Source organism: Protopterus annectens, chromosome 14.part0, assembly GCF_019279795.1.
Source record: "Protopterus annectens isolate FY-2018-M chromosome 14.part0, PAN1.0, whole genome shotgun sequence".
Taxonomy (NCBI): Eukaryota; Metazoa; Chordata; order Ceratodontiformes; family Protopteridae; genus Protopterus; species Protopterus annectens.
Window position 1 is genome coordinate 1,101,663,915 of NC_056748.1, and position 16,255 is coordinate 1,101,680,169.

Below are 16,255 nucleotides of genomic sequence, written 5' to 3' on the forward strand. Positions count from 1 at the left end.
TATTTTGGTAATTTTCTTATTTGTGAAATTTAATTGGTTAAATTTCCTTCCAGCAGAAGTTTTACATGCTCTTTTTGGAACACTATTGTTGAGCATTGCCTGTAAAACCTTATGTACCCGTGATAAGATTAGGAATGCTCATTGCTATCTTACATTTTTTTTCTCTTATTTTTTAGGAGATCAAAAGTTTCATCAAAGGCATCTCGGAGAAGATCAAAAAAACTAGGGACAAATATGGCATTAATGACAATGGGACAACAGAGGTAACAAGTAGTTGTTGCAAGTCTTTCTGCATAACAAGCATGTCCGGTAATTATAATGCTGTGCTTTACTTTGTTCTAGCCTCGAGTTCTGTACCAGCTGGACAGAATTACACCAACACAGCTTGAGCATTTTCTGGAGACCTGCAGGGATAAGTACATGAGGTGAGACATTTCTGCAGTTCAAATGTCAACAATACTGGGCGCATTAATGTTGTTATAAATGCCAGCATGTTAATAGAGATGTTGTTTTGCTATTTATTGCTTGACTGGGTGAGGAAGGGAACCAGTTTAAGGGGACTGAGCATCCTCAGAGAAATTAAATAGGTTGACAGCTGATTACATGGCACTAGGTGTATTAATACCAATAAATGTCCTTCTTTTCCCATTTTGTAGTATACATACATGAGAGATTCCCAGCCTAAGTGACCCAAATATCCTGCCAGTATAGCAAACACCTAAGCTACTGCTAGGTATGTGTGACTTTGTACATAGAACAGCCGTCGACCATAAAAGTAACATCTGCACATACCATCTCGAGAACTCTGCCACCAGTCAGAACAACATCTTCCACCATTCGTCTGATCGCTGAAAGTTTTCTACAATTCATACAAGTGCCATGTTAGGGAAAACCTTTATTGCAGTTTTGCTACTGCATGCTTGTAAGAGGTTAATGTCATCCAAGAAGGGCAAGTGCCACTGTGGAAGACGGATTCCACACAGACAACCACGACCAGTGTCTTTTCTGTGTGGGTTCCGATCACGACTGCAAGGCCTGTGCCATTTGTCAGGCATTCCTTCCTAAAACATTCCACAGTTGTCTGTCTACCCTTAACATATATCTTGAAAACCAGAGACTGAAGTTACTACTAGGTATGGAAGGTAATTTAAGTCCGTTGAGTGAGCACCTGAAAAAAAAAAAAAAAGATTAAGGTAACGCCTGAATCTTTGGCTGGGCCTGTGGTCCTGAACGTCCCTCTCAAGGCTGGTGGAGGCCCAGAGGTACAAATGGTGTCTGGTCTTCCTCCTTCAGCCGGTACTGATTTAGAAGCCGCTAGGGAGGGTTCCTTCAGCATGTCCACAGAGGTAATGCAGACATCCACTATGCACTGTAAGGGGGAACCGCGGCTCGCTCCTTCAGACAGTCCTCGTAGTACCCCTCCTGCCCTTTCCATTGAGTTTTTGCCAATGTCTGATCCAGAGCCTAGGACTACATCAGCCCTTCCATCCCACCCTAGAGCAGGCCTTCCTCTCAAGAGGAAACCCAAACAAAAACAATCGTCTCCCATACAGGAACCTTCCCCAGACTGGTAAGCTTTTTCTCAAGGAATCTTGAATGTCTTTCTGGCACCTTAGGGCTTCCTGTTTGCAAGCTCATATTCCAGCATCTCCTGTTTCCCCTTCACCCAAGAGTACTTCTGAACTAGAGGCCTTTGAAGAAGATGAATCATCTTCAGATGAGTTTGTGGCCTACTCCACTCAGATAGGCTCTCCTGGATTATGCCTCCCCTAAAGTTGATTCCAATAGTGGAGACTCTCCTCAACCTTTTGGAAGCTATCTCCAGAATGAGAGAATTTTAAGTGGGAAAATTCCCAGGTTTTGGAAGTACAAAAGAGGTACTGTGACCTCTTACAGATAGATTATCCTGCCCCTTTAGCCATACCACCTGTTTTGCCAGCTATTCAAGATGCCTTTCTTGTAGCCTCAAAAAACAGACACTCACACTCCTGCTCCCAAAAAGCCACACGTTCCATAAAGTCCCTGAAGACAGGAGCTTCCTGTACAAATCCCATCTTGCAGACCCAGTTGTGATCTTTCTCTCTTCTGTTAAAACCACTAAATTACTGCCCTCCACTAACCTCCTGCCCCCAGATAAGGACAGTAAAATGATAGAGTTGAGAGAATGGTTTACACCTCTTCAACTCCAGCTTTTAGGGCCATTAATTATGAGACACACGTTTAAGCATGTTGTGGCCCTACTTTCACAGGCCTATAAGTCGCTGACAGATCTCAGAGATTCTGCAGCCAAATCCCAGCTCTATTCCCTTTTGGCAGATGTTCATCGTGTTACCCTGCTGCAGTCATCACACTTGGGTTATCCTGCCGTCAGGCGGTCCCGCAGTCGGCCTGAGTTCCAAAGTCTTGGTCTGGCGTCAGTTGCTGTCGCTTCTTCCCTGACGTCAGTGCGCCAGGGGTATATAAGAGGCATCCGACACCTTTTTCTTCAGTCTTTCTTGCCGCGCGGTGCTCGAAGCAGAAGCAGTTCGCAAGTGCCGGGCGGCCGACACCTGAGATTTTCAAATCGAATTTCAGTCTGAAGTCTTCAATAAAGCAAAGTACCCCGTTGGGGAACCTTTTCTTGCCTCAGTCTGATGTCAGAAAAAGTTAACAATTGCATTTCTTGTGGGAAGCAAATTACCTCATAAGGACTTCCATTCTTATTGTATTCCTTGCCTAGGCCCAGACCACGACGTCACAGGTTGTCGGTTTTGTGCTAGGTTTAATAAACGAACTATCAAATGCCGTTTTGACTTTGCACGACATTACTTTGGTAGGAAATTTAATTATATCATGCCGTCGGAGCAGCCAACGACCGGCATGCATAAAAAACGCAAGGATAAGGACAGGCAGCCTAGGAACAAGCCAGACTCCGAGGCCTCTGCTGGGCCTGTCGCCGGTTTTCCAGTTTTCAGTGAGGTGCCTACGCAGCCCCTGACGACTGCAGAATTGGAACCCCAGACAGCTTCGGATTCTCAAGCGGAGTGTACTAGGCCGTCGCAGCCATCTTCATTGGGCCCTTCCGACATTGGAGCAGAAGGAGATCCCAGTGCAGTAGAAACACCTTCGGTTGCAGAAGGTGTCTTCAGACAGACTACACTCACCATTAAATCTTATGCTAAGCTTAAAACTCCATTAAAACCAAAAAAGACTGTACATCAGTCTCCAGTTCAAGGCCCCATGCCTAAGAAACAGATGCTTAAGATGGCTGAAGATTTGATTACCCTAATCAGGGTTTCCCATCCCCCTCCAGATAAAAGACCAAGACAAGAGGAGGATTATGCTTCCTCTGACCAGGTTTCAGTTTCCTCAGATTCTTCTGAGGAACAGGATTACGCTTTTCCCCCTTATGAAGACTCTGATGCTGAAAAACTCTATTACCTCAGCATCTCCCCCCCTGAAGACTACTCCTTTGGGGAAACTTTACATACTATGAGTGAACATTTCCACTGGCCACTGGGAAGGCCAGGACTACTCTGATTCTAAGAAAAGGCTCCGAGAGTTCCTTTTACTACCCCAGCACAGACCACTTCCTATCCCTCCAGTTTTAGACATTGTGGATGATGTTTAATTGGAGTCTAGTCTAAATCCAGACTCTCTACCTCCTGCTCCAGCCAAACCAGACAGATACTACAGAGTACCTGACTCGCACAAATTCCTTTATAAAAGCCCTGTGGCTGACCCAGAAACAATTTCCCAGGGTCCCAAAGGGGCTAAAGCTTCTATGGCTAAAAATCCTGTGCCCTCTGAAAGGGATTCCAGAGCACTAGATAGATGGGGAAAGAAGATATACACCTCAGCTACTCTGGCTATGAGAGCATTAAATTGTCAGTTTCACATGCTGAAATATCAGCAATTCCTAATGTCTCAATTAAAACAAAAAATGAGCACTCATTCTGAACAGTCTGAATTCGAGGAAATGCAGGATCTGTTGCATGCAGCTGAACAGGTGGGCAAACATACTTTACAATGTGGATTTGATTCATTGGAAGCTTCCTTTAGAGCAGCTGTTACTGGGTCTGTCATACGTAGACATGCTTGGTTAAAAGAACAAAACCCTACCTGATCATGTTAAAGCAAAATTATTGGATGTACCTTTACAGCAGAATGTATTATTTGGTGTCAAAGCAGAAGAGGTTTTAAAGAAAATGGAGGATAAGGCAAAGTCTATGCAGACGGTCAAGGATTTTTTACAGATTCAACCACCTCGTTTCAACAGAAATTGGCCAACATAAAAATGGTCCTTTCCAGCTTCTGACAAATCGCAGAGGTCGGTCACAAGGCCCTTACAAACCTCGCCAATGGGGTACTGCTACCCAGAAAGGAGGAGAAGACAGGCCCCAAGCTAGCAGAAGACAAACACAATGACTCAACCCTCAAACTACCAAGCAAATCTCTCTTGGCAGCTCCCTTGGGAGGAAAACAGACAACTGGACACATCATCACAAAAGACAAATCGGTCCTAAACATTGTCTCACAAGGATACAGATTTCACTTTCATATCTTGCCAAGGATAAAAGGAATGCCAAACCTGCCACCAAATCAGTGGGCAGAGGCACAAAAACAAATAACAGCTCTCATGGGCATGAGCCATTCAACAGGTACCTACACATGAGCAAGGACAAGGATTTTACTCAAGACTCTTTCTAGTCCCAAGAAAGGACAAAGCATGGAGACTCATTCTGGATCTTTCAATTCTGAACACCTATTTGCACGTACCAAAATTCAAGATGCTAACACTAAAGCAGCTTCTTCCCATGCTGGGCAAGAATGCTTGGCTAGTAACGTTGGACTTCAAGGAGGCATACCTGCATATCCCTATCAGACAAAATTGCAGAAGATACCTCCGCTTCATTGCAGGTTCAACCCATTATCAGTTCTCTGCACTGCCCTTTGGCTTATCTACTGCGCCCAGGGTCTTCACAAAATGCTTGCCACCAGTAATTGCATACTGCAGACAAAGAGGAATTCAGATATACCCATACCTGGACGACTGCCTTATTCAAGCAGAAAGCAAGGACATTCTTTTAAAGCATCTGGCGTTTGTCAAACACCTTCTAAGTTGCCTAGGGTACACGGTAAACGAAAATAAATCAAAACTAGTGCCTCATGAATACAACGGCCCAGATGGCTTATCTCATGCCAGGCAAGCAACAACAGCTGACTCAATACTTCAAAATAATGGCAACAAAGACCCAGCTCCCTGCAAGAAAAATTCTGCAGGCCTTGGAATTCATGGCATCTTGCATACTACTAATATCATTTGCAAAACTGCATATGAGGAAATTACAATGGTACCTGAAAAGCGTATGGACTCAGCACAGCCACAGCTTGGAAACGATACCACTCATTCCCTGCCTTCAACAGGAGTTTCTATGGTGGGCACAGGCATGTCACCTCAACAACGGTCAGCCTTTCACCTTACCCACAGCCAGGCAAACTATGACAACAGATGCATCGGACTATGCCTGGGGAGCAGACATGGCAGGACAGTGCATTCAGGGCAAATGGACTACAGATCAAAGGCATCTGCATATCAATCAAAAAGAAAGGCTAGCAGTACAGAATGCCCTAACAGCTTTCAAGGACCTCTTACAGCCAGAACAACTAATAATAAAGACGGACAATACCACTGTAATATGGTACATAAACAAGCAAGGGGGCACACATACCTACCCTCTATGCAGGCAAGCAATGACCTTGTGGAACACAGCACTCTCTTACCAAGTTTAACTACAAGCACAATTCCTGCCAGGAAAGGAAAACACATTGGCAGACGACCTAAGCAGAAACATCATGGATCCCCACGAGTGGAAACTAGATCCACAAATATTTGCAATGATAACTCAAAAATGGGAAAGCCCAGACATAGATCTGTTTGCCAACCCCCAAAGCTACCAACTTCAAAAATTTTGCACAAGGACATTCCACCCACAAGCTTGGAAAGTGGACACCCTCTCATTCAGTTGGAAAACATTAACAGTGTATACCTTTCCTCCACTGCCTCTTCTAGCAAAGGTACTGCTGAAAGTCAGATTAGAGAGGCCACAAAGGATATTCATTGCACCAGACTGGCCACGCCAGCACTGGTATCCATTTCTAAGGAACATGGCCCACGGCCCACCATGGATTTTACCACAAATTCCTCACCTGCTCACCCAGCGAGACAGATTCTACACAGCCAGCTCAAGACTTTAAACCTGGCTGCATGGCAATTTACCTAAACAACCAGCCAACACCTATATCCAAAGCTGTTATGGATGTCATTCTGGAGGCCAGGAGGCCCAGCACCAGGAAAACCTATTCAGACAAATGGAAAAGATTTTGCGCCTGGAACCAGGCTAAAGGCCAAAATCCTCTTGATCCAAACATTCCTCAGATTCTACAATATTTAACTGAGATGTTGCACAAAGGCCTTTCCTTTTCATCTATTAAGATCCACACCTCAGCAATTTCAGCTCATTACAACACGGATCCTCCTTTATTTTCACATCCACTCCTAAGACAGTACCTCAGAGGGGCTAAGAACATAAGACCGCCCAGGAGTGCACCAACACCTACTTGGGATCTCAACTTTGTTCTGGAAAAGCTTACACTGCCGCCCTTTGAACTAGCTTTTACAGCTGATTTAAAATTTCTTTCATGGAAAACTGCCCTGCTACTAGCAATAACTTCAGCTAGAAGAGTCTCAGAGCTACAGGCACTAATGGCAGTGGAGCCTTTCCTCATTTTTCAGCAAGACAGAGTCTCTCTACGAACTAACCCTTCCTTTATGCCAAAGGTGGTATCCAGTGTGGCCCTAAACCAAACCATTCATTTGCCCACCTTTTTCCCAAATCCCCAGAACAAAGGAGAGAGACTCCTGCACTGTTTGGACATTCACAGGCAATTACGTTACTACTTGGATAAAACTAAGGCTTTCAGAAAATCTGACCAGCTCTTTGTAGCCTATGCTGCAGGATCACAAGGAAAAGCTATCTCAAAACAGACCATTTCAAAATGGATAGGACATTGCATACGTTTCTGCTACACGCATCATGGGAAAACTGGTACCTGCTAACATTAGGTCCCACTCCACCAGGGCTACAGCTACATCAGCAGTCTTTCTCAGGGAGGTGCCAACCAAGGATATTCTGGAAGCTGCAACTTGGAGTTCAGTGCACACCTTCACCAAACACCATCACTTACCTCTATATTCTAAGACTAGAGCTGGTTTTGTTACTGCAGTTTTGCAGGGCCTACTAGCTTCTTCTAACACTGTTTAACTCCACCACCCATCCTTAGCTTTGGGATTCAACCCAAGTGTGATGACTGCAGCAGGGGTAACACGATGAACATAGTACAGTTTTGTACCTACCATAAATGTAGATGTTCGAGTGTTCACCCTGCTGCAGTCCAGGTTACCCTCCCTCCCTCCCCTCTGAACTAGCTGGACTTATCTATACTAGCTGGACTTATCTATACCATTCTATCCTATACAACCTCTGTGGTGCATTTGCTTGTGCCTGAAGGTATTGTTTTATTTTTATATAGCAATATATATATATATATATATATATATATATATATATATATATATATATATATAGATGTATATATATTGCCTACCTATTGGGGGCATCTGACATCTGGGGCAAGAAAAACTGAAGAAAATGGCATCGGATGCCTCTTATATACCCCTGGCGCACTGACGTCAGGGAAGAAGCGACAGCAACCTACGCTGGACCAAAACTTTGGAACTTGGGCCGACTGCGGGACCGCCTGACGGCAGGATAACCAAAGTGTGATGACTGCAGCAGGTGAACACTCTAACATCTACATTTATGGTAGGTACAAAACTGTACTTTTTCTCCCATGTTACCAGACACCTCCATAAAATGCAGTTATGATGCAGCTTAGGAGTCTGCAAGATTAGCAGCATCTGATTCTGTCCCCAGGAGGTATTCCTGGCTGAGATTGCAGCCTTTGCCTGAGGATTTTAAGGCAAAACTCATGGATGCACCACTGGGCATGCCATCCTATTTGGTAGTCATGCTGCAGCCCTGTTCAAATCCCTTCAAAAGAAAGGAAAAGAACTTCATGGTTTTGTTTCCCCAGTTCATAAATTCCGTAGGAACTACCCTTCTATGCCTAATTTTGTAAGGAAAAAGACCTGCGCTCCTTCCCAACAATGCAAGAAGGGCGCACGCAGGCAGTCTTCCCCCTAGGTCTCGGCCATCATCTGCTCAAAGGACCCCCTTTCCAGACAAGCCAGGTAGTCTGTGACTATCTGGCCACTCTCTCAGAAGTCCTTCTTTCCCAGTGCCTTTCTCATTTCCTTTCAAAATGGACAAGCATTACCACAGATAAATGGGTCATGTCTGTTCAAAAAGGTTACTTCTTGACTCGGAAAACCACTCCTTCCTCCATGGGGATCCACAATCCCCAAAAGGATTAGTTTCACCTTTTCCCTCAGGTCATTCAAGACTACAGATGGCTAAAAGAGACTACATATGGCTTAGTGGTTAAGGTCTTTGCCTCCCATGCACAAGATTCGATCCTGACCTCCGACCAGTGCCTGTTTGGAGTTTGTATGTTCTTCCTGTGTCTCTGTGGGGTTTCTCCTGTGTCCGAAAAACATGCTGAGTATTTCCATCTCAAACTCACCAATGAATGGAGCTGTGGCAGCAGCACAGACTTTACATGGTGCCTTACATGGGGAAGAGTTGCAAAGACCAACCGCTTTGAGCATCTGCTGTGGTGTGCAGTATCCTCAAGATAGGAGAACACTGATCACAGACTGCACACCATGGCAGGGCTAGCCACTCAACGGTGTAATATATGGGTCTGGGTGATTCGGTCATGTCGACTAATGTCACCAAAAATGGGCATGTGTAGTTACCGGTGATAAGTGGGTTGAGGACCCGGCTTACTCTGACCTACGCCACGGACCCATGCTAATGGTGAGAGGGGGTATATGTGCCCCTATTGGCCAGTGTGTGCCTGCCATAAAGCCCAACAGCCCTGTGCCAATAAGCTATTGGCTGGCAGGTGTCTAGTTCCCCAGCTTGGGTTACCTGGGATAGCTCTGTTGAGCGAAAGTTGGATGTAAAACCAACCAATCTGCCAAACATGAACTGAGAATTGCTACGCTTAATGTAGGTTCACTGACAGGATGCAGCTTGGAAGTGGATGACATGATGATACGGAGTATGCTCGACATCCTATGTATCCAAGAGATGAGATGGAAGGGCAGTGCAGCAAAGCCACTTGACTTGGGATCCAGAGTCTACTACTCAGGTGAAGGGCAGGCTAGAAATGGTGTAGGAATTGTGGTGAGAGAGGCTTCAGAAGGCAATAAGGGATATCATCAGAGTAAATGACAGACTCATGGCAGTCAGACTCAAGAGTAATGATAGGGCAGTATTCATAATCTCAGCCTATGCCCCACAGCAGGGTTGTGATAGTGAGGAAAAGAGTGCATTCAGGCAGCAGTTGCAGGACCTACTAGATAAAGCAGGACAACATGAATTGGTGTTGATAATGGGCGACTTGAATGCACATATCGGGACAGACAGAACAGGCTATGAGGACTGTCTTGGCCCACATGGGTGGGGCAACAGGAATAAAAGAGGAGAAGCTGTTCTAGACTTCTGTCTGGCAAATGGCTTGATAGTAGCCAACACATGGTTCAGAAAGAGACAGTCACGAGATCACATACAAGAGTAGTCAACATGCAACTCAGGTAGACTTCCTCCCAGTAAGAAAAAGGCATTGGGGTAGAATCAATGATTGCAAAGTCATCTGCTGTGAAACAGTTGGCCCACGGCATAAACCACTAGTTGCCAAAATCAGCTGCAGCAGTGGTCAGAGAATGCTCTAAGGTCAACAGAGACCAGGCTGAAGATTTGAATTGACAGGAGAGTAAGTACAACAGTTCAAGGAATTACTCAGGGCACTAGCACCACAAGAAGAGGAGGAAATAGGTGGAGTTGAAGAAGAATGGCAGCGCCTAAAAACAGCATGTGTTAGGACTACAGAAAAGATATGTGGCCGAGCCAAGTATGGAAATACGGTACATAAGGAAAGCTGGTGGTGGAATGCAAAAGTCCAGGAAGTCATCAAAAGAAAGGAGTGCAGGAAGAAGTGGGAGACCGAAAAGACTGACCAGGCTAGGAAGGACTACTGGCTGGCTGACAAAGAAGTTAAGAAAGAAGTTGCAATAGCAAAGAATAGGGCATCGGAGGCACTGTACCAACTTCTGGAAAGTGACTCAGTAAGGGGCACAAAGAAACTATATCAGGTTGCAAGGCAACGACAGAAAGATAAAGAAGGTAGTCAGACACCCGTCTTAAGGGATGCCAGCAACAACCTGCTCACCAGTCCAGAGGACATCAAAGGTAGATGGAAAGAGTATTTCCAGCAGCTTCTGAATTGAGAAAACCCCACAGAAGCTGTACTGCCCCAGAAACAGCCTTCAGTGAGAGAAGAAGAGGAGCCCACCCTAGAAGAAGTAAGAACAGCAGTAAGGAAGATGAAGTCAGGGAAAGCAGCAGGCGCAGATGAGGTCACAGCAGATATGATAAAGCAGCAGGCTCAGATGAGGTCACAGCAGATATGATAAAGCAGCAGGCTCAGATGAGGTCACAGCAGATATGATAAAGCAGCAGGCTCAGATGAGGTCACAGCAGATATGATAAAGCAGCAGGCTCAGATGAGGTCACAGCAGATATGATAAAGCAGCGGGCTCAGATGAGGTCACAGCAGATATGGTAAAGCAGCAGGCTCAGATGAGGTCACAGCAGATATGATAAAGATGTTGGGTGCGATAGGGGAGAAATGGCTCCCGGGGGTACTAATAGCAGTGTGGAGAGAAAGGCGTATCCCAGATGACTGGAGAATAAGCATACTCTTGCCAGTGTACAAGAACAAAGGGGACATCCACAGCTGTGGGCAGTACAGAGGCCTCAAACTCCTATCACATTGCATGAAAGTTGTGGAGAGGGTGATTGATAAATGGATACGCAGAGTAGTAGAATGTAAGATGGGAGATAAGCAGTTTGGATTCAGATCAGGATGCAGCACAACTAACCTGATGTTTGCATTGAGACAGATATTTGAAGAAGCTAGAGATGAGGAGAGTCCAACTGGGCATTCCTAGACTTGGAGAAAGCATATGACAAGGTCCCAAGAAAGCTGATCTGGGCAGTACTGCGGTGGTTTGAAGTTCCAGAAACATTGGTAGAATTACTGCAGGCTATGTACAAGGACCCAATGACTCAAGTACGGACAGTGTTCGGCCTCACAGATGGGTTCCCAGTGGGAGTGGGTGTACATCAGGGTTCAGCTCTGAGCCCACTGTTGTTTATACTGGTGATGGACTACATTAGCAAACAGGTTGGAAGGGATGGATCAGCAAAGCTGCTGTATGCAGACGATGTGGCAGTGCAGGCAGATTCTTTGCTAGAACTTCATCAAAGGATAAGAGAATGGAATGCAGATCTGAAGGGGCACAGGATGAAATTAAGTGGGATGAAACTAAGCACAGATAAGACTGTGACAATGGCAGCAAATTGGGGAAATCAGAAGAAGCTGAGAATAGAGATAGAAGGGAAGATAGTGGAACAGGTAAACAGCTTCAAGTATCTGGGAGGGGTAGTTGAGGAGAAGGGTAGTCTGAATGAAGAGGTCAAAGCTAGAATCAGAGGGGCTGCAGCCAACTGGCATAGAGTATCAGGTGTAGTGTATGACAGAAGAATGCCAAAGAAGCTGAAAAGTAAGGTGTGCAAGACAGTGGTGCGACCAGTACTACTGTATGGTACAGAAACCTGGGCAGTAAAGACAGAACAGTTGAAGAAGCTAGAGGTGATAGAAATGAAGTGCCTGAGAAAGGTGGTAGGATGCACACTGTGGGACAGATGAAGAAATGAGTACATAAGAGCAGAAGCCAAAGTAGCTCCAATTGCAGTAAAGATCAAAGAGAACAGATTACGGTGGTTTGGGCATGTGTAGAAAAGCAGAAGACAATCTGGTGAGGACACCAGACAGGAAGAAGGTAAGAGGAAGCGATGACGTCCAGCAAAGAGATGGATGGATTGTGTGAAAGAAGATCTGCGACAGTCAGGCATGAGTGTTGAAGGCAGGAGTGTGGCACTGAATCAAGAGAGCTGGCGACAGTTAACACAATACCCCAACCCCATGTAGAATAATGCGAAAAAGGGGGCTGATGATGATTCAAGACTTGCTATTACAAGGGACCATACAAGAGGCTCCTTCCTTAGAAAGAGGAAAAGGGTTCTACTCAAGGATGTTTTTACTTCCCAGGAAAGATTGTCCTTGGAGACCAATTTTAGACTTGTCCCAACTCGCTCTCCTTCAGGATGCTCACCCTGCAAACTCTGTTTCCACTCTTGCTACCTCAGGTTGACCTGGTTTCCTTAGACATAAAGGATGCATACCTCCACATCCCATCCACCCTCTAGTCAGGAAATTCTTATGTTTTTCTATTGCTTCCTCTCATTTTCATTTCTGTGCTTTGCCTTTTGGCAGACTCTACGGCTCCAAGGGTATTCACAAAGAGTTAGGCTCCTGTCATTGCCTTTTGCAGACTCCAGGGAATTCTCATCTACCCTTACCTGGTGGGAACTGCTTATTCAAGCAGAACTTCCAGACAGTTTGCAACAGAACCTTCAAACCACTCTCTCTCTGCTCCACAGCCTGGGATTCACTATCAGCTGTAGCAAGTCTTTCCTTTCCCCTTCCCAGGACCAGGTTTTCCTAGGTTGCAGGATGAGGACAGACCTTATGATGGCTTTCCTCCTTCTGCAAAACGTGCAGTCTCTGCAGACTTATTTCCAGCAGTTGCTTCCTCTGTCCTTTCTGAACTGTCAGGGAATTCCTCAGGATGCTAGGGTCCATGACTATGGTTATACCAATGCTGCCTCAGCCAGATTCCACATGTGAAAGTTCCAGGGGTACCTGAAAACACTCTGGTCCCACCATGCTCATCCACTAAAGTTTGTCCTTCCACTTATACACTGCCTAAAGAAGGAATTGTGTTGGTGGATTCAAAAAGTTTTCTGAATCCAGGACTCCCCATTCAGCCACTTTCTCCAAATCGAGGAATGTTCACAGATGCTTCAGATCTGGGGTGGCGAAATGTTCACAGATGCTTCAGATCTGGGGTGGCGAGCAACACTAGAAAACCTAAAGGTCCAAGGCCTGTGGTCTCCTCCTATAAGGTAGCAGCACATCAACATCAAAAAGATGAGGGCTCTGTTTCTGGCCCTTCAAGTCATCTCTTCTACCAGGCCCTTTGAAACTGTTTACAGACAGCACCACAGCTCTCTGGTATGTGAACAAGCAGGGAGGAGCAAAGTCTTATCTACTTTGTAGATTAGCAAGCCAAGCCTGGGTGATTGCTATTCAAGCAAAGGTAACTTTAACAGCTGCTTTATCTTCCTTCAGCTCAAAATGTTCTGGCAGACGTATTGGGCAGATCCATGACACAAGCCCACAAGTGGATAATCCACAGGGATGTGTTTCTGGACATTCTTCACTGGTGGATTACACCTCAAATAGATCTCTGACTCCCCTATGAACAGACACCTTCCAAAGTTTTGTGCCAGGGTTCTGCACCCTCTGGCCTGGAAGGTGGATGCCCTATCATTCTTATGGAAGGGGATGTTTCTCTACACATTCCCCCTTTCCCCTAATTCAGAAATTCCTGCTGAAGATGCAGAAGGACAAACCAAAAATCTTGTTGGTGACCCCCTCATGGCCAAGATACCATTGGTTCCATCCTCTTCTCCAGTTAACCAAGGACTGACATCACAAGTTACCTCACAGGGTTGATCTGCAACCACAAGACAAGGGATCTGTTATTCACTCACATTTAGCAACACTGAACCTGACTTTGTGGGTGGTGGGCTTCTGATTCCTGTCAGGCACCTTTTCTCTGAGGATGTTTTTCTAGTCCTGCAGAAGGCCAGGAAACCAAATACAAGAAGCTTCTACTTGTCCTAATGGAAGAGGTTCTGCATCTGGTGTCTTAACAAGAGACTAGATCTATTTTCAGTGGCTATTCCCCTAGTCCTTTCTTATTTGTGTGAGCTGCTCAAGGCTGGACTGCCTTATTCAGTTAAAGCCTATTTATCAGCCATTTCTGCATGTCTGCCTTTATCTCCCCACTTAGTTTCTAGATTAGAGGTTCAGCTTTTCTTAGTAGGTGTCCTTCATATCAGACCTCCCAGAAGGCCTGTTCCTCCTCCCTGGGACTTAAATTTTGTTTTGGAAAAACTGACCCAGACTCCCTTCGAGCCTGCAGCCCCAGCTTCCGTAAGATTTTGCACTTGGAAAACAGTTTTATTGGTAGCCATCACTTCTGCTAGGAGAGTTTCTGAACTCCAAGCCTTAATGGCTTCACAACCCTTTCTGATTTTTCACAAGGATAGGGTGTCTCTTTGTACTAACCTTTCTTTCATGCTTGAAGTGGTTAATGACTTGTCCCTCAACCAATCTGTTTACTTGCCCTCCTTTTCCCCTTCTCCTCAAAACTCAAGTGAAAGTGTACTGCACACCTGGGATGTATATAGACAACTTAGATTCTAGTTGGATAGGTTCATAGGTTCATACTAGGCTATCTGCCCGAGGGCATTTACAAGCCTAGCCCATAGTTTTGTGGCTTACGCCACCCCTTTATGGGGAACTATACCCATTATTTTGCTGTGCCTCTGTCGAGCAGTGACACTGAGGTAATCCCTGGGGTATATCTGCGATCTCCCATCCATTGGTCAAGATTTCTCTTGAACAAGGCCAGCGAGGTGCTCTGCCTCACATATACCGGGATTTTATTCCACAGCATAGGGAGTCTTTGGGTGATGAATCTCTATCCCTCCAGCACGTCCTATTAATAGCCGTGTCGAGGTTTAAGTATCCCGCCCTTGTGGCTCTGACGGATCTAGATTTTTTGAGGTGAAGCATATTCATCAAATCTGGGTTTGACATGGCCTTGTATGTTAGGCAAAGGTCACCTCTGAGCAAGCGGTAAGCAACTGAATAGAGCTGGAGTTCTTTCAGTCGGGCAGCATAGGACAGATGTTTGAGACCCTTTATCCTTTTGGTGAGGAACTTTTGTGGCCTCTCCAGCTGCTGCAAGTGTCGGGTCAGATACATTCCGAATGGGGCATTGTACTCAATCATTGGTCTGATGAGTGATGAGTATAGGGAGGATAAAACCAAATCCATTAGAAAGTCTGAGTGATTGTTTTAGGGTCCTGGGAAAACCTGTCTCTAAACAGACTATTTCATCTTGGATCTCTAGGGCAATTACTTTTTGCTAAGTGTCTCCGGGGAAAACGTTCTTCTTCTATTAAGGCCCATTTCACTTGAGTGGTGGCTTGCTCTGGAGCTTTCTTTTAAGGTCTAGACACTTGCTTCTATCCTGGATGCAGCTTTACTTGGTCCTCTGTCCACACATTTACAAAACAGTACAAGCTAGACTGTATCTCCAGATTCGGAGCAAGATTTGCCAGAGAAATTCTGCATGGCTTTATGGAGACCTCATGTGTTCCCACCCCCTTTCCCACTCATGAGCCATGGCATTCTCACTCATGTTATGAATACTGCAACATGGGAATAGAAGGACATAGAATAGTGTAAAATCTTACCATGACCATAGATGTCCTCCTTTTCCATGTTGCAGTATTCTATCCCACCCTCCTCCCTCCTTGGTTCATACTGGTCTGGACGTTCGGGTCACCTAGGTGGGGATCCGTAATGTTATGAATACTGCAACATGGAAGAGAAGGACACTATGGTTATGGTAAGGTTTTACACTATTATTTTTGTCATTTTGACATACAGCTCACAGCAGAGTCGTCTGTTTGTAACTTACCTAGTGTACACTGCAGTCAGTGATCTTCACAAAGAAATATACACAGTGGAAAAGACTTGATGAATTTTTTGAAGATTTGGGAGTATTGATAAACTGTTTACTTTTGTAAGTCAGTGTATTAAGGCAGCAGCTAAGGTTAATGTATCGCTAAGATTTACAGCTATTTTACAATAGAAAAGCGGTTGCTGTTCTGTAAATAGTGATGTTTTAGCAGCAACAGGTATATTTCTGTTCAGACATTTGCAAGCCTCAGCCAGGTGATCTGAATTTTAAAGAATTTCCCATCTATAGTTTTACTGGGATTAACTAAACTTTTCTCAGCAGGAAGTTCACAAGTTTACA

At 45.1% G+C, this 16,255-nt stretch overlaps 1 protein-coding gene across 1 annotated transcript in view; it reads left to right on the forward strand.

Annotated features, from left to right (window-relative positions):
• The window catches only part of POLR3A (RNA polymerase III subunit A), a 1,593,947-nt gene that overhangs the window by 1,378,497 nt on the left and 199,195 nt on the right, over nt 1-16,255 (forward strand). The window contains exons 23-24 of the mRNA XM_044055661.1: nt 177-263; nt 343-425. Coding sequence (XP_043911596.1) covers nt 177-263; nt 343-425 — 170 coding nt within the window. The remainder of the gene's footprint in view (nt 1-176; nt 264-342; nt 426-16,255) is intronic.